Source organism: Spermophilus citellus, assembly GCF_964194105.1.
Source record: "Spermophilus citellus genome assembly, chromosome: 2".
NCBI classification, from domain to species: Eukaryota; Metazoa; Chordata; class Mammalia; order Rodentia; family Sciuridae; genus Spermophilus; species Spermophilus citellus.
Window position 1 is genome coordinate 5,546,961 of NC_138183.1, and position 21,059 is coordinate 5,568,019.

Genomic DNA, 21,059 nt, shown 5'->3' on the forward strand with positions numbered 1-21,059 from the left:
CTCCCTCTCACCTCAATTCTCCCAGGAAGGTGGGTGTCTGATCTTTGGTTCATGGATGATAACCATGAAATCCCAGGCAAAGTGGAAGGCAGGGGTAAGGCCAGGCACAGCTCAAGGCGCAGCTGCAGACACAGCTTGGTCACCAGCAATGAGAGAGATTAAATACAGAGGAGTGGTCCTAACAGGATTTTGGTAAAGCACTTAAAAGTTTGCCTGAATGGAGAGGGGACAAACCTAGCCATGCAAGGCAAACCAGAAGTCAAGAAATCTCAATTTGCAGCATCAGGGGTTTGCTGTGCTGAGTGACAGGAGCATCTGGACTGGGCCTCATGGAGCATGGAAAATCCGCCTTAGGAGGAACTGCAGCATTTCACACGTGCTCTCTAAGAAATCTCATGTAGAGGTTTCACAGTTGAGTTAACTGGGTAGGAAAGGCTGACAGTGGCATGGAAAACATCTCACACAAATGACTCTGGCAAAGCCTACCAGGTCCTGTCCTGTGGGCATCCCTCTTCTGAGAAGCCACGTCCACCTGGAAGTGTGACACCATGGCACCTCAGCTCTCCTGAAGGCCTGATGCTCCGGGCCTTGAACCAGCAGCCCCTAATTCAGGTCTGTACACACGCAGTTCTGACCATCAGGAAATGTCCCTGAACCAGGCAGCAGCAACCTGTGCACTGCTGTAACCATGAGCTCGAATGAAAGCAAGCTGCTGTCAGAAGAGGCATCACTGACAAACATGGCCTCGGAGGAACAGCGAGTGAGCACTCGGTCCCCAAGGGAGCGGTGATGTCAGGAAGGACACCTCCTACGGGCTTCATTTACTATTCTACTATCCAAAACGGCTCTGGAGTGACATGATTCTTACTCTGGGGATGAGCTGCTCCACCGGTCCAGGGTCTATCCTGGATGATGCCTAGGGCGCTCTGTGTGTGTCTCTGTTCTGAGGCCTGGGGCGGCCAGCACTCACACCAGAGGAGGCGCCTGCCCGGCCAGGGTGGCCTACCTGTGGATGAAGTTTTTCCTCTCCAGGTACTCCATGGCCGAGGAGATCTGCGTGGCCATGTACAGCAGCACCACTGCGTTCACCTCCTGCCGGTTACACTCTCTCAGGTAATCCAACAGGTTCCCGTAGGTCATGAACTCCGTGATTATATAGAATGGGGGCTCCCGCGTACAGACCCCTGCCAACAGGACACGGAGGGCTTTGGCATGTGGCTCTGCCCAGCCGAACACACCTGGCAGGGCCTGTCTCAGAAGCAGATTCCGACTCTGCCCCTGTGCCTGGTGCCCAGCTTCTCACATGGTTCCAAGCACCTGCCGCCTGAGACCGTGCTCCTGTGCCAGGGGCGTAGCCACCCTCTTCCCTCAAGCCCAAGAGCCTGAACTGACACAGGCAGAGACTGCCGGTGAGACAGGAAGGAAGGCCAGGCCCCACATCCAGGGACCCAGGCCACGACCAGGCTGTCTGCAATGGTTATGTCACGTCCACGTCCATCTACTTCAATGAGAAAGCGCCTGAAAATCCCCAAGTTTCAGCAGCTAATAAGAGATTCACATACAACCCCCCCACCACACACACAGTCCCTAGGGGAGTGCTGCCGCGGGCTCTTCCTGTAGCACCTGTGTCCCTCGGTGCTCCCTCTGCCGGCCCCACGTACCCAGCAGCTGCACCAGGTTCGGGTGCTTGATCTCCTTCATGACTGCGGCTTCTTTCAGGAACTCTTCCACCTCCATGGTGTCCTCCTGCAGAAGGAAGGGAGCGAACAAAACGGTGGTGAAATCACCTCAGCAGAGACATGCTCATACAGGCAGGCACGCCTGATCAGCTCACATAAGCTGGAACCTCAATGTCCACTCAGCTGGGGCCACACGGTCTACAGTCACGCTGCTATGGATGGGTGACTCCCCTGGAGGCACTGGCTTTCCCCTCTGTCCCGAGCTTGTGAACTCCTTCCCGAGGCCATGGTTCAAAGGTGGCTTGCACACGTGGTACCAGAGACACTGACCGGACCCTCCACCCTAGGAGTTTGTTGTGTGAGAGGTGTGGAGCGGCTGCTCTCCTGGGGCTCCCGACACACCATAACCACCACTTCAAGAATCTTTAGTGTTCTGCTTGGGGGAGGACACCTGGTGACAGAGTCTGTGCTATGGTCGAGGTGTGAGGTGTCCCCTCGTTCCTATGCTGCAGGAGGGAGAGGCGGAGGACTGGACTATGAGGCCCCGAGTTCTAGTCCACCCTGGCTTGCAAGGACTTGCTGGGTGGTAACTGTGAGCAGGTGGGCACAGCTGGAGGAGGGGGACACTGGGGCCCTGTGTGGCTGGGGGCATTTCCCCTGCTGACCCTGCCCCTTCTCGCTCTGCTTCCTGGCCACCACAGGGTGAGCGGCCTTCCTCCACACACCTCTGCCTCACCTCGGGCCCAGAGCAATGGAGCTGGCTGACCAAGAACCCAGGGCTCTAAAACCAAGGTCACATGAGCCTCTCCCGTCTACGGTTTCCCTGCCAGGTGTCTTGGTCTCAGTGATGAAAAACTAACAGTCTGCACTGCCAAAGAAGGTCACTCCGCAATGCGGCACCTAGGGTGCTGGGCTGCCTAGGCAGGGTGTCGCAGGCTCCTGGTGAAGCCGTGCCACAGCTCCTAACAGACGGCATGCGTGTCCCTACAGGTCACACGCAGGAGTCCACCACACCCAATGCCACGGGCAGGCGCCCACACAAACGCCTCTGGCGCTTCCTCACGGAGCGCAGAGTGGAGTGTGAAGAGCAGTGGCCCTGGCACCCAGCATTGTGGCCTACGTCCATCAGCCTCTTTGTGACTTAGGCTGAACTGACCATCAAGACCAGAAGCAAGCAGGGGACCGGCAGGGCCAGCTGTAGCGACCACCTGGCTATGGAGGTGAAGGAGGCAGCGGGGCACCTGTTCTGTGGAGTTCGGCTCCCTGAGAGAAAGTTCTCCAAGCTCCCTGCTGCAGGGGAACCCCAACACTGCTAGACCAAGGAGCTGCCGTGCCCTTCCTGTACAGCGGGCACCTCCAGAGGATGGGCAACCTTCCCTTGGAGCGCCCCCCGCGGGCTGGCATGCTCACAAGCGAAGCAGGACCAGCGCGGCCGTGTGTCGGCCCATTACCCCCGGCTCGGGCTCAGAGACGGGAGCTCAGAAACAATTGATAGCTCTTTTTTAAAGAGCTAGCTGCTCTTAATGGCCATTAAACACTGTGGGCAGTCGCTGTGTCAAGCTGCATGGGCAGAGCTCATTCCTGGCACCACCCGGTGGCTATTTAATTCTTCCAAGTCTGCTCAGCTCTTGCCATCTCAGCAGACCACGCTGCCTTTGGCGTGGAGAGCTGGGATTTGCCAGGGTGACACGCTATGTCAAGGGATGAAGAGCGCGAGGCCACCAGAACACAGGGACAGCTGCTGCCCAGGTCCAGGACCCAGGCTTTCCGGTCACTCCTCGGCCAAGAAGATGCTCAAAATGTAGCTCTCAAATGAAGCTTTTTAGAGGAGTTGAGTCTTTCTTTCTAAAGTGCCACAAAATAAACCATGCACGTTGAGACGGTTTCAGAAACACCACTTGCTGACCACCTTCCACAAGAGCCATCCTAGGAAGATCATGAACAGCACCAGTCTGCAGAAGGAGCCACATGGCTTTCTTTTTTTTAATTTTTTTTTTTTTAGTTGTAGATGGCCACAGCACTTTTATTTATTTATTTTTATGTGGTACTGAGGATCGAACCAGTACCTCAAACTCTCTGCCACTGAGCCATAAGCCCAGTCCCGAGTCACATGGCTTTCAAAGGTACCGATCTCTGTCCCTGTCTGTTTTCTCCCTCCCTTGCTCTCTCTCTCACACACACATACAAACACGCACATACCACAGATGATACAAACAATTCCTTCTTTTTTCTTTCACAAAAATTAGTATGAGGGCTGTGGCTGTGGCTCAACAGTGGAGCACCTGCCGGGCATGTGTGAGGCCCTGGGTTCGATCCTCAGCACTGCATGTAAGTAAGTAAAATAAAGGTCCATCAACAACAACAAAAAAGATGGTGTGACTTTGTCTCCTTTGCTGGAATCCTACACAGTTCCATTCATCACTCACTCACACTGACAGCTACGAGATCTGAGAGCTGGAGACACTCCTGGCCTCTCCTTGGGATGCTGGGGTGGAGGAGGTGGCCTGAGGGAGCCCTGGGCAACCTCATCTCCTCATCTGTTAACTGGCCCCTTCAGAGGGCTGGCTGGCCTGGCCCAGCTGTGGACAGGCATTGAGGATGGTACAGCAGAATGGTTAGGAGGACGGCTTGTCAGACACCAACCTTGCTCTGCTGCCGTATGACCTACTGTCGGTCTCTGAACACGTTCTGTCACCTGCGAAATGAAGGACTCTCTACAGCACACACCCAGCATGCTCAGGGCAGGGCTTGGATGTGGGCAGCACCAGGGCGCTCACTGTTAGTAAGACAGTCGGTCTCTACTCTAAGAAGCACCAGCTGGGCGGCAGAAAGGTTCTACAGAAGACGGGCTCTTGTCTTCTCAGAAGAACCTTCACCCAGACCCGAGGCCTGTGCAGCGTTCTCTAACCACTTTTCTTCTCAGCCCTGGCCTCCAGTGTAGCTGCTCTAGGGCACAGGCAAGAGCAGTTTTCGGGAGTGGCGGCTCTCAGGGCCTCCCTCCTTGCAGCACCCTGGCATCGCATGGGGCTCTTGTCCCAGTAGGTCAGTTTCCCTAACTGTTTACCCAATGCTTGGTGAGCAAGGTGACAAGCACGTGCAGTGCCAGCTGTCGCCACCAAGGAGCCAGAAGCGACAAGACTAACAACCTGTGGAGGGAGGGGCAGCTTCCATGCTAGACCAGACATGGCCTTGAGGCTCACGTGGAGAGCCCGTGGCAGCAAGGCTGGACTCGGGCCCCTAGACAGGCCGCTGCACAGAGCTGCTTGTCCAGAGGACGGGGAGAGCTCCTGCAGAGAGCCGTGCGATGCTGCCCGAGGGGCCAGGGGCCGCGTAGCAGCAGGTGAGCTGTGCAGGCTTCCCTCCCCCTTGTGTGCAGCCCTCCTCATCAGGTCACAGTGCCACTGTGGGTGTGATGCCAAGAGTGGCTGCTGTCACCCAGCCCTCCGCTTTCTCTGCATGTTTCTGGAGCTCCCCAATAAAGCCGGTTTCCTGGGAGAAAAAAATAAAACCTCAACCAAAGCCCAGCGAGTGGAGGGTAGGCAGTACTCCTCACACCGCTGTTGGCGGGCAAAGCCACACCCTCCTGGAAGGTGTGTGGCAGCACCACCCAAATCACCAGCAACACACGGGCATGGAGGCCTCCCAAACGGGGCAGAGGACCCTATGTGCGGATATCGCCTATTTGAGAATTATCTGCTGCTTTCACTCTCCTGGTGACCTGCCGGTCAGCTCCTGGCCCGATGTGAGGCCACGACTAGACGAACCGCAGTAGTTTTCAGACTCTGAGACTTACGGAGAAGTCTTTCTGTTCCACAGAAAACACTGGCGTATACACACTCCCAGAACCCAGCTCACAGGGCTCTAGTTCTTGATGGTTGGTTCTTGGGAACACCTGGCCTTGAACAGAGAAAGCAGGCAGAGCCCAGCAAAGCCTAGTCCTGAGGACACTGGGGACAGGGAGAAGCAGCTCCCGGCCACAGGGCCTTCACTGCGACTTCCCACCGGCAGGGGTCAGCCGAGAGCCCTCCTCTTTGGGGGTGTTCCCTCTGCTCTGGAGGCACCGGCCTCAGGTTCGGGGTGGGATGATCAGGACAGGCAGGGCCATGCTCCCCCTGCTGGTGAGGAGAGGTAACAGAGTGGGCAGGAGGTGGGGGGGCAGGCAGGAAGAGCAGTGAGGCTCTCAAGGCGCTGGGGAGGCAGGGAAGGAAGAAAAGGCAACTTTCCTAGAGGTAGACTTGAGGCTCATGTATATTTTTCATGGTGTTTGAAGAACAAGACACTGAGTTACCACTGGGGGGGGGGGGTTGGAGTTGGGTGCCTGGGTTCAAATCCAGGCTCAAACTCTTGTCCTCAGTGTCTTCTTCCCAAAGAAGGGGGCACCTGGGTCAGTCTTACAATGGGGATTATATTAGTATTTTAGCACCCTTCTCTTTAGGCTGTAAGGATTAAATGAGACTCCATTAAATAACATGCACTCAGAATTTTGCCAGCACACGCTAAAAGCCCATTAAATGCCAGCCATTTGTATAATCGAAATCTAAAGTTCGACATCCACAAAGGAGAGAAGATAAATACCTAAGCATCCACCAGCCTTCCCTGGCCAAGGGGCGATGACTGTGCTGGCTTGGTGAGGGCCAGGCAGAGGGCGGCCGAGCTCGCAGAGGTGGCTCATGCCTCCAGACAGGGACACAGGCTCCTTCCCAACTATCATTCTTTACTAACAGTGGGGCCACCCGGAGAGGCCACTAAGAGCAGCACCAGAGTGGAATGATGTCACTCAGGATGCAGCCCTCAAAGGCAGCCCCCCACTGCAGGCCACCGAAGCTCGCAGCTCTGTGCTTCTCCTCTCCTCATTCTGTGTCTGCAGATCCTGGCACAGAGTGTGACACCAAGGAATTTGACACTCGCTCTAAGACAGGGACTCTGCACCAGTCCCCAAGCCTAGCCCTGTGGCACTGCCACCGCAGGAAGGCCCTGGAAGGTGGCAAGAGTCTGGCCACACCCATCTCGGCACTCAGGCCTGCCTGACCTCCAGACACACGGGACATGCGGGCCTGCTGTTCCCAGCATGGAAGCTTCTGTCCTTTTCTTTCCCAATAGCTACAAAAAAGGGCTTCTCTCTTGACTCCTGTGCACAGGCTTCACATTTAAAACAAGGGACAGCAGCACAGGTCAGCACTAGGGGACACTCTCACTCCAGGGAAGAACTCCACATCAGGAAAAAGGCTGAGGGCCCACAATGAACACCCCCGCTGGAACCCCAGGTTTCTTCAGAAGGAAAACAATCTGGAGACTGGACACACTTCGCTGGTGAAGGGGAGAATCAGTTAACAGGGGCAGCGACGGAGTGGACAAGCATGTGGCCTGACGCCTTCCCAAAGAAGGGGGCACCTCGGTCTGCAGAAGTCTAAGGCCAGGGCACAGAGAACTGGGGCCTGCTGGGACACCCAAGGCACTTGCCTGCAGTCTGCTCACGGCAGCACATGGGAGCCGTTCCCCTTAGATATCCTGGTTTTACACCCTGAGGAGCTCTGCTTCCTCCGCCTAGGGGTGGCTCCCTGCCACTCATCAGCAGGGCAAGCCTCTGCTTCCCAGGGCCACGGAACGGGAACCCTCCTCCCTGCGGCCACCTCTGGCACTGCAATGCTCAGCCCCCAGCGGCTCTCAGTGTTCATGGAGTCACACTAAGGGGATGAACTGATCCAACCCGCAGGGAACCCAGCCAGGCGACACCCAACCACCCCAGGGACGGCGCACCAGGCCCACCTTCAAGGTCTTCACGGCCACGGTCAGGCTGTACTTCTTCCACACGCCCTCGTACACCTCCCCGTACTGGCCGCCGCCCAGCTTGTGCTTCATGGTGATATCCGTGCGCTCCATCTCCCATTTGTCGTAGTTGGGGGACACCCCGTAGACGGTGGGCTTATTGCGTTTAGGGGCTGGGTAATGGAGAGTGGTGATGAGCCCGTCTGCCACCGTGGAGTGATGGTGAACCAACTCTGCCAAAGTGTTGAAGCGGCTCTCGGAGGACACGTAGAGCTGAGGAGAAAAGGGGACAGCCTTCAGCTGTGGCGCTGACGCTCTCAAGCAGGTCAGGTCAACCAGCCTGGCTGGACCTTGCTAGAACACAATAAAACCTCCAGTGGCTCTCCACCCCTGGCCCAGTGGAACGGTCACCTAGGCCGTCTTCCTCTGCGCGTGCTCGCTGCAGTAACTGATGTGCTGAAGCAGAGAGGCACCAGCAACGGCCAAGGGCCTCCGCACCGGCAGCTCTACCCGAATCCTCCCTCTCACCTCCAGGCTTCACATGTCTAGTTCCCTCTTGCCCCGAGAGCCAGTTTAAATGTCCCTAGAGTCTTCTCGGATCACTCATCCAAGTCACCACCCAGCAGGTGTGACCTGTGTTACTTCTCTGTGCCATCACGGCTGGTAAGGTCCTACTCATCTGCTTAATCACTGTCTGCCTCCATCTACTGGGATGCGAGGCTGTAGAGCAGGTCCTGAGCGGTCCCGCGTATCCTGCAGCCTCCCACCCTGGGAACAAGTGAGCACAGTGAGTTCAGTGGCCCATGCCTGTCATCCCAGTGGCTTGGGAGGCTGAGGCAGGAGGATCAAGAGTTCAAAGCCAGGGGCTGGGGATGTGGCTCAAGCGGTAGCGCGCTCGCCTGGCATGCGTGCGGCCCGGGTTCGAGCCTCAGCACCACATACAAAGTTGTGTCCGCCGAGAACTAAAAAATAAACATTAAAAAAAAAAATTCTCTAAAGAAAAAAAAAAAGGAGTTCAAAGCCAGCCTCAGCAGCTTAGCGAGACCCTAAGCAACTCAGTGAGACCCTGTCTGTAAATAAAATACAAAATAGGGCTGGGGGTATGGCTCAGTGGATGAGTGCCCCTGAGTTCAATCCACAGTAACCTCCCCCCACCACCAAAAAAAAAGAAGTGAACATGGAAGAGCTGCCTGACAGTTAATTAGTGAACAGAACTCAATGCCTGTTGATTAGGAAATGACTCAACCTGTAATTACAAGTGGACAGACCTAGACTGAGACTGGGATCAGAGATGAAAGCTGCCAAGTGAACGCACATCTCCTTTGCATGGCTGCCTCTGGCTTCGTCAGGGCGGGACTTCCAATCCCTGTGGTATGCCCACGTGGGCTGTCTCCCAGGCCCCCCAGGAGCCAGTGCGGTCCTGGAGGCACCGGCACTGCCTCTTCCATCACGGGGAACAAGCAGAAGGCCTTTAAGTACAAGAGTGTAAGAAATCCATGGCAGGCGAGGACCACTGCCGGGTGCGCCAAGGCCCAGAACAGGAAAGAGGGAGGGAAGGCGCAAGCTGGCAGGATCTCCCAAGTGGGTGGCGATCACCACTTTGCCTTCTCCCCTCCTGTCTCAGAGCTGTGGAGACGAAAACCTTCTAACCACAAATAGCTCTGGACTGAAATCCACACAGAACACTCGGGCTCCAGGTATATAACAATCTATTTGCTTGGTAAAGGTGGGAAAGACACCTAAAATCACAACTAGGTACTTTGGTCCTAACTGCAAAGTTGTGGAGAGAAGAAATACAATTTGGGGACAACAGTGACATTTGGTGTATCAAGGTCGTGGTGGGGAAGAATAGGGTCAGGCTTTACCTGAAGCTATAACATTTTATTACTTTAAAAAAGAAATGTGGTGCACACCTGTAATTCCAGTGACTTGGGAGGCTGAGGCAAGAGGATCCCAAGTTCAAGCTAAACTAGAAAACTCAGCAAGACCCTGCCCCCAAACTAAATAAATAAATAAGGATTGAAGCTGTAACTCAGTGGTAAAGCACTCCTGGGTTTAGTTCCCAGTACAGAGAACAGGAAGAAAAGCCTGAGACACACAGCAGGGACGAGATCTTTGACTCCTGGTGATGTGAGCACCATGCTATCATGGTCTGGGGACCCCTGGGTTAAAGGCCTGGTCTCCAGGTGGCAGAACCTCTAAGGGGGCCTTGTGGGAGGTTCTTAGGCCTCGCTGGGGCCTCAGAAGGGAGTAAGGAGCACTCTTGGACTCGAGTTGTTTTTTATTTTTCTTTGCAGTACTGGGGACTGAACTTAGGGCCTCACGTGGTGCAAGTACCCTACCATGGGGCTACACCCCAGCCCCCTCCAGTTCCCGAGAGAGGGTGGTTACACAAGGAGCAAGCCCAGCTGGGCCCTGCCTCTGCTTCCTGACTCAGGATGTGACTGCCGACCCCACACGTTCACCACTGCTGTGCTGTCCTGTGCAGTCTGGATTTTCAGCCTCTCAAACCAAAGGCTAAATAAACTTCTTTTCTTCGTGCAGCCCGCTGCTTCAGGATCTGTCTCATGATGGTGATGAAAGGCTGACTACTACAACTACTTCTGTAAATCTGTGATGTTAAAGATAAGTCAAAACATTTTTAAGCCAGGTGTGCTGGCCTACACCTATAATCCCAACGACTCAAGAAGCTGAGGCAGGAGGATTCCAAGTTCACGACCAGCCTCAGCAACTTACAGAGACCCTGTCTCAAAATTTAAAAAAGACTGGGGATATAGCTCAATGGTATAGTGTCCCAGACTCAACTGCCAGTACCTGCTGCCCCCGCCCCCCAAAAAAAAATTAGAGGAGGAAATAAAATATACAAGTTGAGCCCATCAATGCATTCAGTATCAAGGAGATTTTTCTTTCCTTCTTTTTGCTTGAGGAGATAACATAAGCAAAATTTTAAAATTTAGACAAGCCAAAGGTAGACTTCAGGCTTATAAGCTTCCTTATTATTTTTTTTAATTTTAGATGGACACAATACCCTTATTTTATGTATTTATTCTTTTTTTAATGTTTATTTTTTAGTATTAGGTGGACACAATATCTTTTTTTTTTTAATGTGGTGCTGAGAATCGAACCCAGTGCTGCACACGTGCTAGTAGGCAAGTGCTCCACCACTGAGCCCCAGCCCAGCCCTCAGGTTGATATATTTTGGTAACAATCTACTAAAATAAAACCCCCTAAAACCCAAGACTTGTCCATAAAGACCCTTCAGCTCTGGGGAACTTGTTCCTCATGTGCAGACTGTGACCCTGGGACACCGGCTTGTACCTGTGCAAGATGGTGCCTCTGAGGTGGCAGCACCTCTGGGATGAGGAGGCACAGCAGGTAGCCCCACTTTCCCACTTCAGAACACCAGAGGGAACTCTGTAGGAAGCTCTCTAGGGTCAAGGTGTGTGACAGACTGGACCCGGAGAGCATGTGCACACAGGGTGCAAGGGCAGGGGCCTGGAGTGGAAGTGGCACCACCACCAAAGACCTGCCGTCGGTTGAGTACCCATGCGGTAATGTCCATGGCGCTCTCCTCAGCATTAAGTCTCAGAGGCAAGGGTGGTGCAAAGGGAAACTGAGTGGGATGGGGGATGGCTCTGAACCCCCCTCCAGAAAAGTCTGTCAGCTGTCCAGTGACTGCACTGATGCCTGCAGGCTGGCTCAGCTGACGTGTCCTCCCCTCCAGGGAGAAGAGGGCAGTGAGAAAATCAGAGCCATTCCAACAGGCGCTCCTGGAGCTGAGCACCCCTCCCACCCTGCTGTGGAGGCAAGGAGCCCCAGCGTCTTGCTGGGCTCCTGGCAGGGCTATGAGGAGCGAGGCCTGGTACCCATTTTTTTCCTGTCAGGACATGAAGCGCAGAGTCAGCCTGAAAGGAGCTGCCTAACCTGAAGTTCAAGGCTGCCTAACCCGAAGCTCAAGGCCTTCCACCACACTTGAAGGCAAATGGCTCCCCTAAGCCCTAGTTCACGTAGAATTTGCCCCTGGACCTATTCCACTCCCTCTCAGGCTGCTCTGCTGAAGATTTCAGAACTACAGGAGGTTTCACAGGGTGGACAAACTTTAAACTTTTAAATAATTAAGTTTATAGACCCCATGACTGAGTTCATCTTTCAACCTAAAGTTTACATACGATACTCATTAAATATTAAAACCACCCTCCTTTAAATGCACTGCATATTTGATTCCCAGCCATGTTCCCATGTCCCACTAACAGTCACTCTGATGGCTTCCTTCTGATCAGTTCCAGTTTTCAAGCAGCATTTTGCTGGTGCACTGGGTAATCATCAGGAATCTGAGGCATGTTCAGGGAACACCGTGAAGTCAGTGCTGTGAACAGCATGTCATTACAGCTCCATACACACTTGGGGTTCGTAGCCAGACTAGCACCCCTTCCCAACTGTGCGTAAATCCAAAAGAAAGGACCTGTCAAAGAAACCCCCAGAACTGGCTTTGTTCCTGATGGCTCCCGCACAGGCCCACCAGAGCTTAGGCACCTGTAGTCTGGGCAGCCTCAGACCCTGGGATCCCACCTGGGATTCACCCTTCACAGGCTGCTCAGCAGGAAGTGAGCTTTAAGCTTCCCTCAGAGCTACTCAGAGATCAGCTGGAGGCAAGAGCCCAGCAGTTCCTAGCAGTTCCCAGGCTCCTCTGAAAGGACTGGAGCTAGCTAGCTAGCTCTGCCTCAGCACAGCTCCTCCACCAGGGTGGGCAAATCCTGGAAATCCAAGGTGCTCCATTGTCAGCCCTTCCTGACACCTCTGCCAAATTGTGAATGCAAATTTCACTCCTGTTGACTTGGACCTGAGATGTTTCAGCAGGCCATGAAAGTAAATGTCCACTGCATCTCGTTCAAGACAAGGACAGGACTTGAATGGGAATCATGGGCTTGACAGTGGCATCTCACAGAAGTGACTGAGGCATAGACACAAATAAGCAGGACTAGGAAGGATTTCGGCAGGGGGTGGTGAAGGAACATCAGTCTTTAATTGTGCTGTCAACAGAGGGACAGCATGGGAAGAACCACCACCAAATCCGGGGTACCTGGAAGTTTCTCAGACTGACAGGACTCAGGGATGGCTCCACCTGACATTGGCCCTTTCGACAGTTACCTCAACAGTCCCAGAGTGCTCAGCTCTGGCGCCCACCTGGCTGCCTGGAGAGCTAAGCACACCATGTCAGAGTAAACTCAAGTCAGGGTGGTAGAAGCAGATGAAATCCTGTGGGGCCCTAGAGAAGAACCTTTTACACTCAGTGTTTTCTAAAGATTTCCTGGCTTGAAAGTAAGAATGAAACTTAATAAATCCCTGCATGTCCCTCTTAACAACCTTAAATTTGCCTTTTAGAAAACCACAAAGGATGTACGAATAGGTAACAACAAATCCCACCATTATGTACAACTGTAATGCACCAATAAAAGAATGTGGGGAAAAAAGAGGAACCCAGAAAGGACCGCGTCAGGGCTCTGCTGGAGGCAGAGCACTCTTCACAGCCTGGCCCCACTGCGAGGGCAGCACCTCCCAGTCTCACACTGCTCTCACTCCAGGGACGTCACACCACCTGACACAGCCTCCTCAAGTGTGGCTCTCATCAAGGAGCCTCTGCAGAGGGCTGAGATGTCTCCAGTGCTCAGATGGCCCAAGAGAGAGCTTCTTCCAAGGAGAGTGAAGGACAGCTGGAAGCCCTGGCAAGTCTGAGGAGATGCCCAGAGGTGGATGCTGCCTGGCAAACGATGCCCTGTATCCTACCTGGAACACAAGGACCCCATCTGGTGCAAACCAGCTTTTCACAGAGGGGCTAGCCTCTCCTTCATAAATGTCAGATTCTGCAAATCGCACATCCTACCTGTAGGTCTTTCCTTGTTTCCCACTGAACAGTGTCTTCAACCAACCCCGGCTAATGAGCTGTCAAACCAGATCATCTGTCTGAATCTGTTCCAAGGCAGCTGGTTAAACAAGGGAAAGACACCACTATCCTGTTGAGCTTGCACCTCAGTGACCATCCTGTGCATGTGGCTTGCCTGGAGAATGAGCACCGATGAGAAGCAAGCTGCTGGCTCCAGAAAAATCACCTCCGGGTGGCCCTGATGCTCTGAGTCACTAAAATGGCACTTTGTGGGCTGGAGGCTCTTTCAAAGGGCCACCATCCTGGAGTCTGGCTGGCAGAAAGAAGAGACACACCTCTTCCTATGGGAGAAGGTCCCAAAATGCAAGTAAAGAAGCCCATTCCGGCTTGCACCCAATAGCAGACTGCTTCTGTACCCAAACTGCAGCGCTGGTGCTAAAGACACCTGCAAGGACGGAAGCAGACTGGCAAGAGGACGGGAAGCAGAGGCGCGTGAAAAAGAAGGTAAGAAGCAGACACACATCCATATGGCACAAGGGAATGGGCGGGGCCAGCCAGGAGAATGCTAAATGATAAGGAGGGGTTTTAGCCCACCAGCTACAGGAACAGCAATTCCAGGTCTGGCACGGGCACAGGACAAGCAGACCAACAGGAGAGAACAGAGGATCATCGGGCCTAAACAGATAAGTAAATGGGATATTCCTACACATACGAAAAAGATGAATTTAATAAATGGCATGAGGATTACTCAATATATGACATATACATATTAAATATGATGAGATGACCTTCATCAATCAGAATGACACATGTTCTTACAAGTTTGATGGTATTCTACTGATGGGGTGAGGGGAAACAGGCACATTCAGGCACATTTGTAGGTTTTTGTGAGAGAACAAATTTGCATGATTTCTAATTAAGTTGGTTTGGCAATATCTACACAAATATTAAATGCAAATAACCTTTGCTCAGTTCTAACATCCTGTCTTGCATATGTTTACACTGTAAACAAAGAAGAATGTGCAGTGTATTTACAAACTGCAGGACATGAGCCACTGTTGGGACTATGAAATAAATGTAGTGAACTACAATCAGAGATTCTAAAGATTGCCACAGTGCACAATGGAACATAAACATCAGACTGCAAGACACACAGGAGGTAAGCGAGGTGGGGGACGTCCTGCGACTCCCGGGGAACCCAGTGGTGAAGTGAAACGCTGCTCCTGCAGCAACCTCTTAACAGCATCGTTTACAGTAACAAAGGACTGGAAGCAACCTAAAGTTGTCCATCAGGTAACTGTTTAATAACTGGTGGCCCAGGCCATATCCAGGCCATAAAAAGAATGAAGCAGCCACCAAGGAACAACCACCAAAATCCTTCATTAAGAGGCTAAAGGCGGGCTGGGGATGTGGCTCAAGCGGTAGCGCGCTCGCCTGGCATGCGTGCGGCCCGGGTTCGATCCTCAGCACCACATACAAAGATGTTGTGTCCGCTGAGAACTAAAAAATAAATATTAAATAAAATTCTCTCTCTCTCTTTCTCTCTCTCCTCTCTCACTCTCTCTTAAAAAAAAAAAAAAAAAAAAGAGGCTAAAGGCAAGATGCCTAAAAAGGCATTTGTGAATCTTTTTTAGGGAAACATATGTGTCAATAAATTTTAAAGAAACTGGTAATAGTGGTTGCCTCTTGGCAGAACTAAATTAGGAGACAGAATTACTTCTCACTACAATTAATTTTGTCCTGTTGATTTTTTCAGACCATGTGCATACACTCCATGGGACAATGCACCTACTAGCAAGGGTTCCTCAACACAGCCAGGAACAGCTGGGTTCCATCAAGTACTCCCAAACTGAGTACTTGGGCAATAAAAGTCCTCCCCCTAACTCTCCCTTTTTTTTAAATGCAAAAATGCAGATTACATCAAGGCCTGTCAGAGGACTGAGGGGAGGTTTGAGGAAGATGTATTTCAAGGTGTTCCATTATATAGCCGGAAGATGTACACTCAGTAAATGTCAATGCCTCCCTTCCCTTCATGGATTTTTAAATGACTGTTATACAAAGACCACAAAATAACATGTGCCCACTCCTTTACAAAGCTGTAAATCAGGTTTGGAAATCTATTGAGTATAATGTGGATTCATTTCTGTTTAAAAACTGTTATGTAACACACACACACACACACACACACACACACACACACAACCCATGTGTGATTTTATCCACAGAAAGGGTGGCCCCGTGCTTGACTGACTTGAGGTGCTACTAACCAGCAAGGGCATATAAATCTCAAGACGAATCCTCAACAGATCTCTCATAAGGCGAATGGAGTTACCCCTGCTGTTTACCTGAACGACTCTTAAAATAGCTTGACTGAGTTTTGCTGCAAGAATTTACTTGCCAATGGCAGGACCTCGAGGTTCTCCTGGCCAGGCCTAACTACCATCCTAGCCCCAAGGTGTCACCCTTGTCCACCAGCTCCCCCGCTGGCCCCTGGCCCGGGTCCCCACCTTGCCATCAGAAGCAGTGTTGATCCTGTAGTGGTACACTCTCCCTTCATATCGCAGCGAGATGGACCTCTGGCCAGGACTGCTCTCACTTTCCCGCACCAAGAAGCTGCCGTTGATCCCGCTGCTCAGCAGATACTCGGCAGCATTGCGGGACACAGGTCCGTGGTACCAGGAGTGTTTTTCCAGACTGTTGACGGGTGTGATGTAGTTGCTTGGGACCCATCCTTGGCCATTTTTGGTTTGGGCTTCACACCATTCCCCATTATGATTGTAGCCTAAGACCCGGAGCTTTTCACCTTAGAGAAAAAGAACCAAATTAAACATTTCAGCTTTAAAGACCAGCTTTCTTAGGGGCTGGGGATAGAGATAGCTCAGTTGGTAGGTGCTTGCCTTGTATGCATAAGGCCCTGGGTTCAATCCCCAGCATTAAAAAAAAAAAAAAAAAAAAAAAGACCAGCTTCCTTCTTTCCTATTTATTGTATGCTTACTATAATTCTCCAAATTTCTACACACTGATTTTATTTTAACAAGTCTACATAAATTGTGCATGTGTAAGTGTATAAGAATATTCACTCATACCTGGGAACCTCCTGTTTGTAATGAATGTATAGATAAGCATGCAGCCTCAGTTTTTATAAGTCTACTATGTTTACTCAGGTGCTCTGCTCCCACTGTAAGGAAGCTTTTTGTGGAAGAATGTTTTTCCTTAGGGGAAAAAAAAAGTCATGTTTTCAGTTTTTGGTCCAGGTGTCCTCTGCATATGAAAGCAGGGAGGCTGGCTTGTGAGGACCACGCTATCCTGGGGCGGCTGCTGTTCTCGGGTGTCTCTGCATTCCCAGCTGTGAAGCTGCTGTCTTACTAAGCAAAGGAGTGGTCAGTCATGCTGTCCCTGTCTGTCTCTTGCAACCACAGCCAGGTATCCAGGGCCCTTTACCTTTAGTGATGCTGAGGGTGTTATCTCCACTGGCCACAAAGTCGTACAGTGCAACGAACAGGTTGGGGTCATTTTCACTAGGTCCAGCAAGGAGATTTTCCTTGGAGTTCCAACGAGCGGCTTCGCTTAGACCTTGGGGCTCGAAGTCAGATGCTACTGGCCTCTGCAGGGCTTCTGGAAGACAAGGCAGGGAACAGAAAAATCAAACAGGAACAGGAAGAATCGCAGAAGCATGAGCTTTATTTTCAGGAACAAAAAGTCTGTTTCCAACACTGCACCTTCCTAATTTATGTCATATTAAGGATTTTTTTTTTTAAATAAAAGGACTATTTTACCAATTTTCTGAATAACAGAAGTATTTTCATTCCAAGGTGGTCATTAATATTTTCAAACGGTTTAGGCTTTTTAAATCCCTTGTTTCAACATGAATTTAGTTAGAAATAGATAAAATTCATCTTCATAACTCTTTGCCATTGCTTAAAATATGGAATTCAAGTTTCTTGCTTTAAAACATTTTCAAGGGGGCTGGAGTTGTGGCTCAGTGGTAGAGCGCTCACCTAGCAAGTATGAGGTCCTGGGTTCGATCCTCAGCACCACATAAAAATAAATGAAACCAAGGTACTGTGTGCAACTACAACTAAAATATAAATATTAAAAAACCATTTTCAAGTGTACTAACATTAATATGGATACAATTTAAAAATCAAGTAGTATAGAAGAGCTTAAAATGAAAGACAGACACCTGCTATCCCAGTCCCTTCACCCGCAGGTGACAGCTGTGTCAGGGTGTGGAGGTGAAGTATCTCCCCAAAACTCATAGAGTCAACACAAGAAGGCTCGGAGGAGACACGTTGGGCTGTGAGTCTTACCCCATCAGTGAATGGATCCCCACAGGGGCGGACTGAGTGCTCTCTGGGGTGCCAGGGGGTGGCTGGAGGGCGGGGGCTGGGGCGCGGCCCGGGGTCTGCCTCTGTGTCTGGCCAGTGGAGTCTCTGCTTGCTGACCACCCTGTGAGCTGCTTCCCTCCGCCACACTCTCCCACCATGTCGTCCCCTCACCTGGAGCCCCGAGGAATGGAGCCCCTGAAACCCTGAGCCCGCAAATGAATTTTCCTCCTCTATGTAGTTCTGGTCGGACCCTTAGTTGCTGAGACAAAAGCGCTGACTGAAACAAGCTGTCTGGGGATGGCCTCTCCTGCCAGCTGCGACCTCTGGGCCCACTGAGGCAGCTCTCCCAAAGCTCACGTCCCAAGAGGAGGACGGAACGTCCCACCTTCCTGCCGCTCTCTTCCCCTCCGCCCACTTTTAAATGTGGTGGTCCTGACTTTTTTTCCTTGTGAAAACCACTGAGTCCTTCTATTCTGGAATAATAAAGCCTTCCATGATTTGTCTTTAAGTAGACTCCACAAGTTGAAAACCAATCAACAACTCCTATGTTAGGCCTACCTGAGCCTTGCCACTACCAGCCTCAGAGTTCACTCATTTTTCCTGAAGTTCCTTCCTTTTTTACTGTTGAACGGTGCCCAAACTCTAGAATTTCTTTGTAATAATGACAAAATGCAGAAGGTTTTTCCAAACCAGCAAGTCTATCCAAGTGGATCTTAACAGCTGGGGGACACTCTGAAGTGAAATCCAAACACCGCTTAAAGAGAAACCACAAGAAGAAACCAAACCTTATACAAAAACAAACAAAAAAACGGCAGGGGGAGAGGTTCTGACTGGAAAAGAATAAAAATATCTACAAATAAGCCCCCATACACTGGTAACAAAATGAAATTATGTTTTATTTATCCCTTTTATGGATTTGGTGTATCTTACATATCACTTCTGGGCGATTATACCCATCTTAGAGACAGGCCTGACTCTGCATGCACTTCAAAAAACAGTGGAGGGGACTGGGACTGTGGCTCAGTAGTACAGCACATGCCTACATGAGTGAGGCACTGGGTTCAAGTCTTAGCACCACATATAAATAAATAAATAAATGTCCATCAATACCCCCCCCCAAATCAACAAACAAACGAAAACCAACAGTGGAGCTGTGTGCGGTGGCACATGCCTGTAATCCCAGTGGCTCAGGAGGCTGAGGCACTGAGCAACTCAGTGAGACCCTGTCTAAATAAAATACAAAATAGGGCTGGGATTGGCTCAGTGCCCCTGGGGTCAATCCCCAGTACTCAAAAAAAAAACAAAAACAAAAACAAAAAAACAAAAAACCTTGGGCTGGGGATGTGGCTCAAGCGGTAGCGCACTCGCCTGGCATGCGTGCGGCCCGGGTTCGATCCTCAGCACCACATACAAACAAAGATGTTGTGTCCGCCGAAAACTAAAAAATAAATATTAAAATTCTTTCTCTTTAAAAAAAAATAAAATTGGGCTGGGGATGTGGCTCAAGCGGTAGCGCGCTCGCCTGGCATGCGTGCGGCCCGGGTTCGATCCTCAGCTCCACATACCAACAAAGATGTTGTGTCCGCCAAGAACTAAAAAATAAATATTAAAAATTCTCTCTCTCTCTCTCTCCCTCTCTCTTTAAAAAAAAATAAAAATAAAAAATAAAAACAACCCACTGGATACATTTAGAAACACCTGAGGGCCAGTGGAACTTTGAGAAATATTCCTGGAGAGCTTCAACAACAGACATTCCATAATAATCAGGGTCTTTCAATTCTAGCTTTTGTATGAGTAATAAAGTGACTCTTCAGAACTGTATGTTATCATTGCATTTGGCAAATTCATTTTATCAATGGTGAGGGTAATCACAATTTTAAGGAAAAGGATCTTGCTACACGGCATCTCCTAAAATGTAGAAAGGCCCATCCTGGTAACTGCTGGGCTCTAAGGTACCCTCAGCTCCATGGCAGTAGGACTGGACAGTTTACACACACACACACCCACACACTCACACACTCACACACACATACAGACAAGCTGCTTATAGCAGGAATATATGTATTTTGCTTTTAAACTTATTTTTTTGACAATAGAAACATACAGATTGTACCTACTAGTAAGATACATGTGATGTTCAAAGCAGGGAGGCAATTTGTCTTATCAGCACATGTGATCCCACCCACCCACTGCAAGCTGGTATGCCAGCCCTGGCTGTCCTTCTGAGTGTGGGGATGTGACTGGGCTGTCTTCTCTAAGTCCTACCTAGGATGCTCAACTCACCTCCAGCTTCTGTGGCCTGCAGGTGGAGGGAGACCCAGTGCAGGATCACTCCATTGGCTTATGGCAGCCTCACGCCTAATTCAGTAGCATTTTTAAAAAGTAATCTGCCTTTACTGAGTCTTCCTGAAGCACCCATCTTAATTTTCAGAGAAACAATTCTCTTTTCACACTTACATCTGCTGGTTTCACAATAACTGAGTAATCACAACAAGTACTGTATATGGAGATAGATAAACAGATCTGGAGCAAACACAATGGCTCTGCTGCAGAGTGCCAGGGTCCAGGAAGGCTCACCTCCAGCAGGAAGAGGAGCATGCTTGTCAGCTCAGCACAACAGGTACGCAGGGGGCAGCCGGTCAAAAGAACCCTTACCCCTTACCTACCCCAAGAAAAAAAAGAATTCCCTCCACTATGGAAAAAGGACATAAACCATAAATTCAGAGAATTAAAATCACCACTGAACATGGAAAGTATGTGAACCCTTGCTAGTAATCAAAGAAAAGTAAATAATTCCTCAACTTGGCCAATGCACTTTCTGACAGTTACAGTGCGAATGAGACAGCAATGACCTGCACTTTCTCACAATGCTCAGAGTAGGTGTATAAGCTGCTGTTATGTTGTAGGAGGCAAGTGGAACATGAACCACACTAAAGAATCCATAATCTTTAATTTACTTCTAGAAATTTAGCCTAAGCAATTAATACATTGATTTGTATATACTAATTTAAAATAACTCAGAAAAGCACAAAAAAGTCTATCAATACAAGATAATTTCTTCTCTACCCCTAAAATAGAATATTTAAGTAGCCATTTAAAATATTGTTGGAAAGGGCTGATGGTGTAGCTCAGTGGTAGAGCACTTGTTAGCTTGAGTGAAAGTCTGGGTTCAATCCCTAAAGAAAAAAAATATATATTTTGGGGAAAAAAATTCAATGCTCAGGAATATACTCATAATAACAAATTAAGGGTTTATATTACATCCCAGTACATACACTATGATCCCAATTTTAAAAAATTGAAAAAAGACCAGAAGAAACTTATATCAAAATGTGAACAATTTTTAACTTAAGGTGGTGGAATTACGGGTGTTTTTAATATTCTTTTCTATGTTATGGCTTATTT

At 50.2% G+C, this 21,059-nt stretch overlaps 1 protein-coding gene across 3 annotated transcripts in view; it reads right to left on the reverse strand.

Moving 5' to 3' along the window:
• ABL1 (ABL proto-oncogene 1, non-receptor tyrosine kinase) overlaps positions 1 to 21,059 on the reverse strand; it is a 136,714-nt gene that overhangs the window by 9,283 nt on the left and 106,372 nt on the right. For all 3 annotated transcript variants that reach the window (XM_081280046.1, XM_081280047.1, XM_081280048.1), the window contains 5 exons: positions 16,768 to 16,941; positions 15,834 to 16,129; positions 7,446 to 7,718; positions 1,662 to 1,746; positions 1,007 to 1,184 (listed from right to left, as the gene is read on the reverse strand). In XM_081280046.1, the coding sequence (XP_081136172.1) occupies positions 1,007 to 1,184; positions 1,662 to 1,746; positions 7,446 to 7,718; positions 15,834 to 16,129; positions 16,768 to 16,941 (1,006 nt within the window). The remainder of the gene's footprint in view (positions 1 to 1,006; positions 1,185 to 1,661; positions 1,747 to 7,445; positions 7,719 to 15,833; positions 16,130 to 16,767; positions 16,942 to 21,059) is intronic.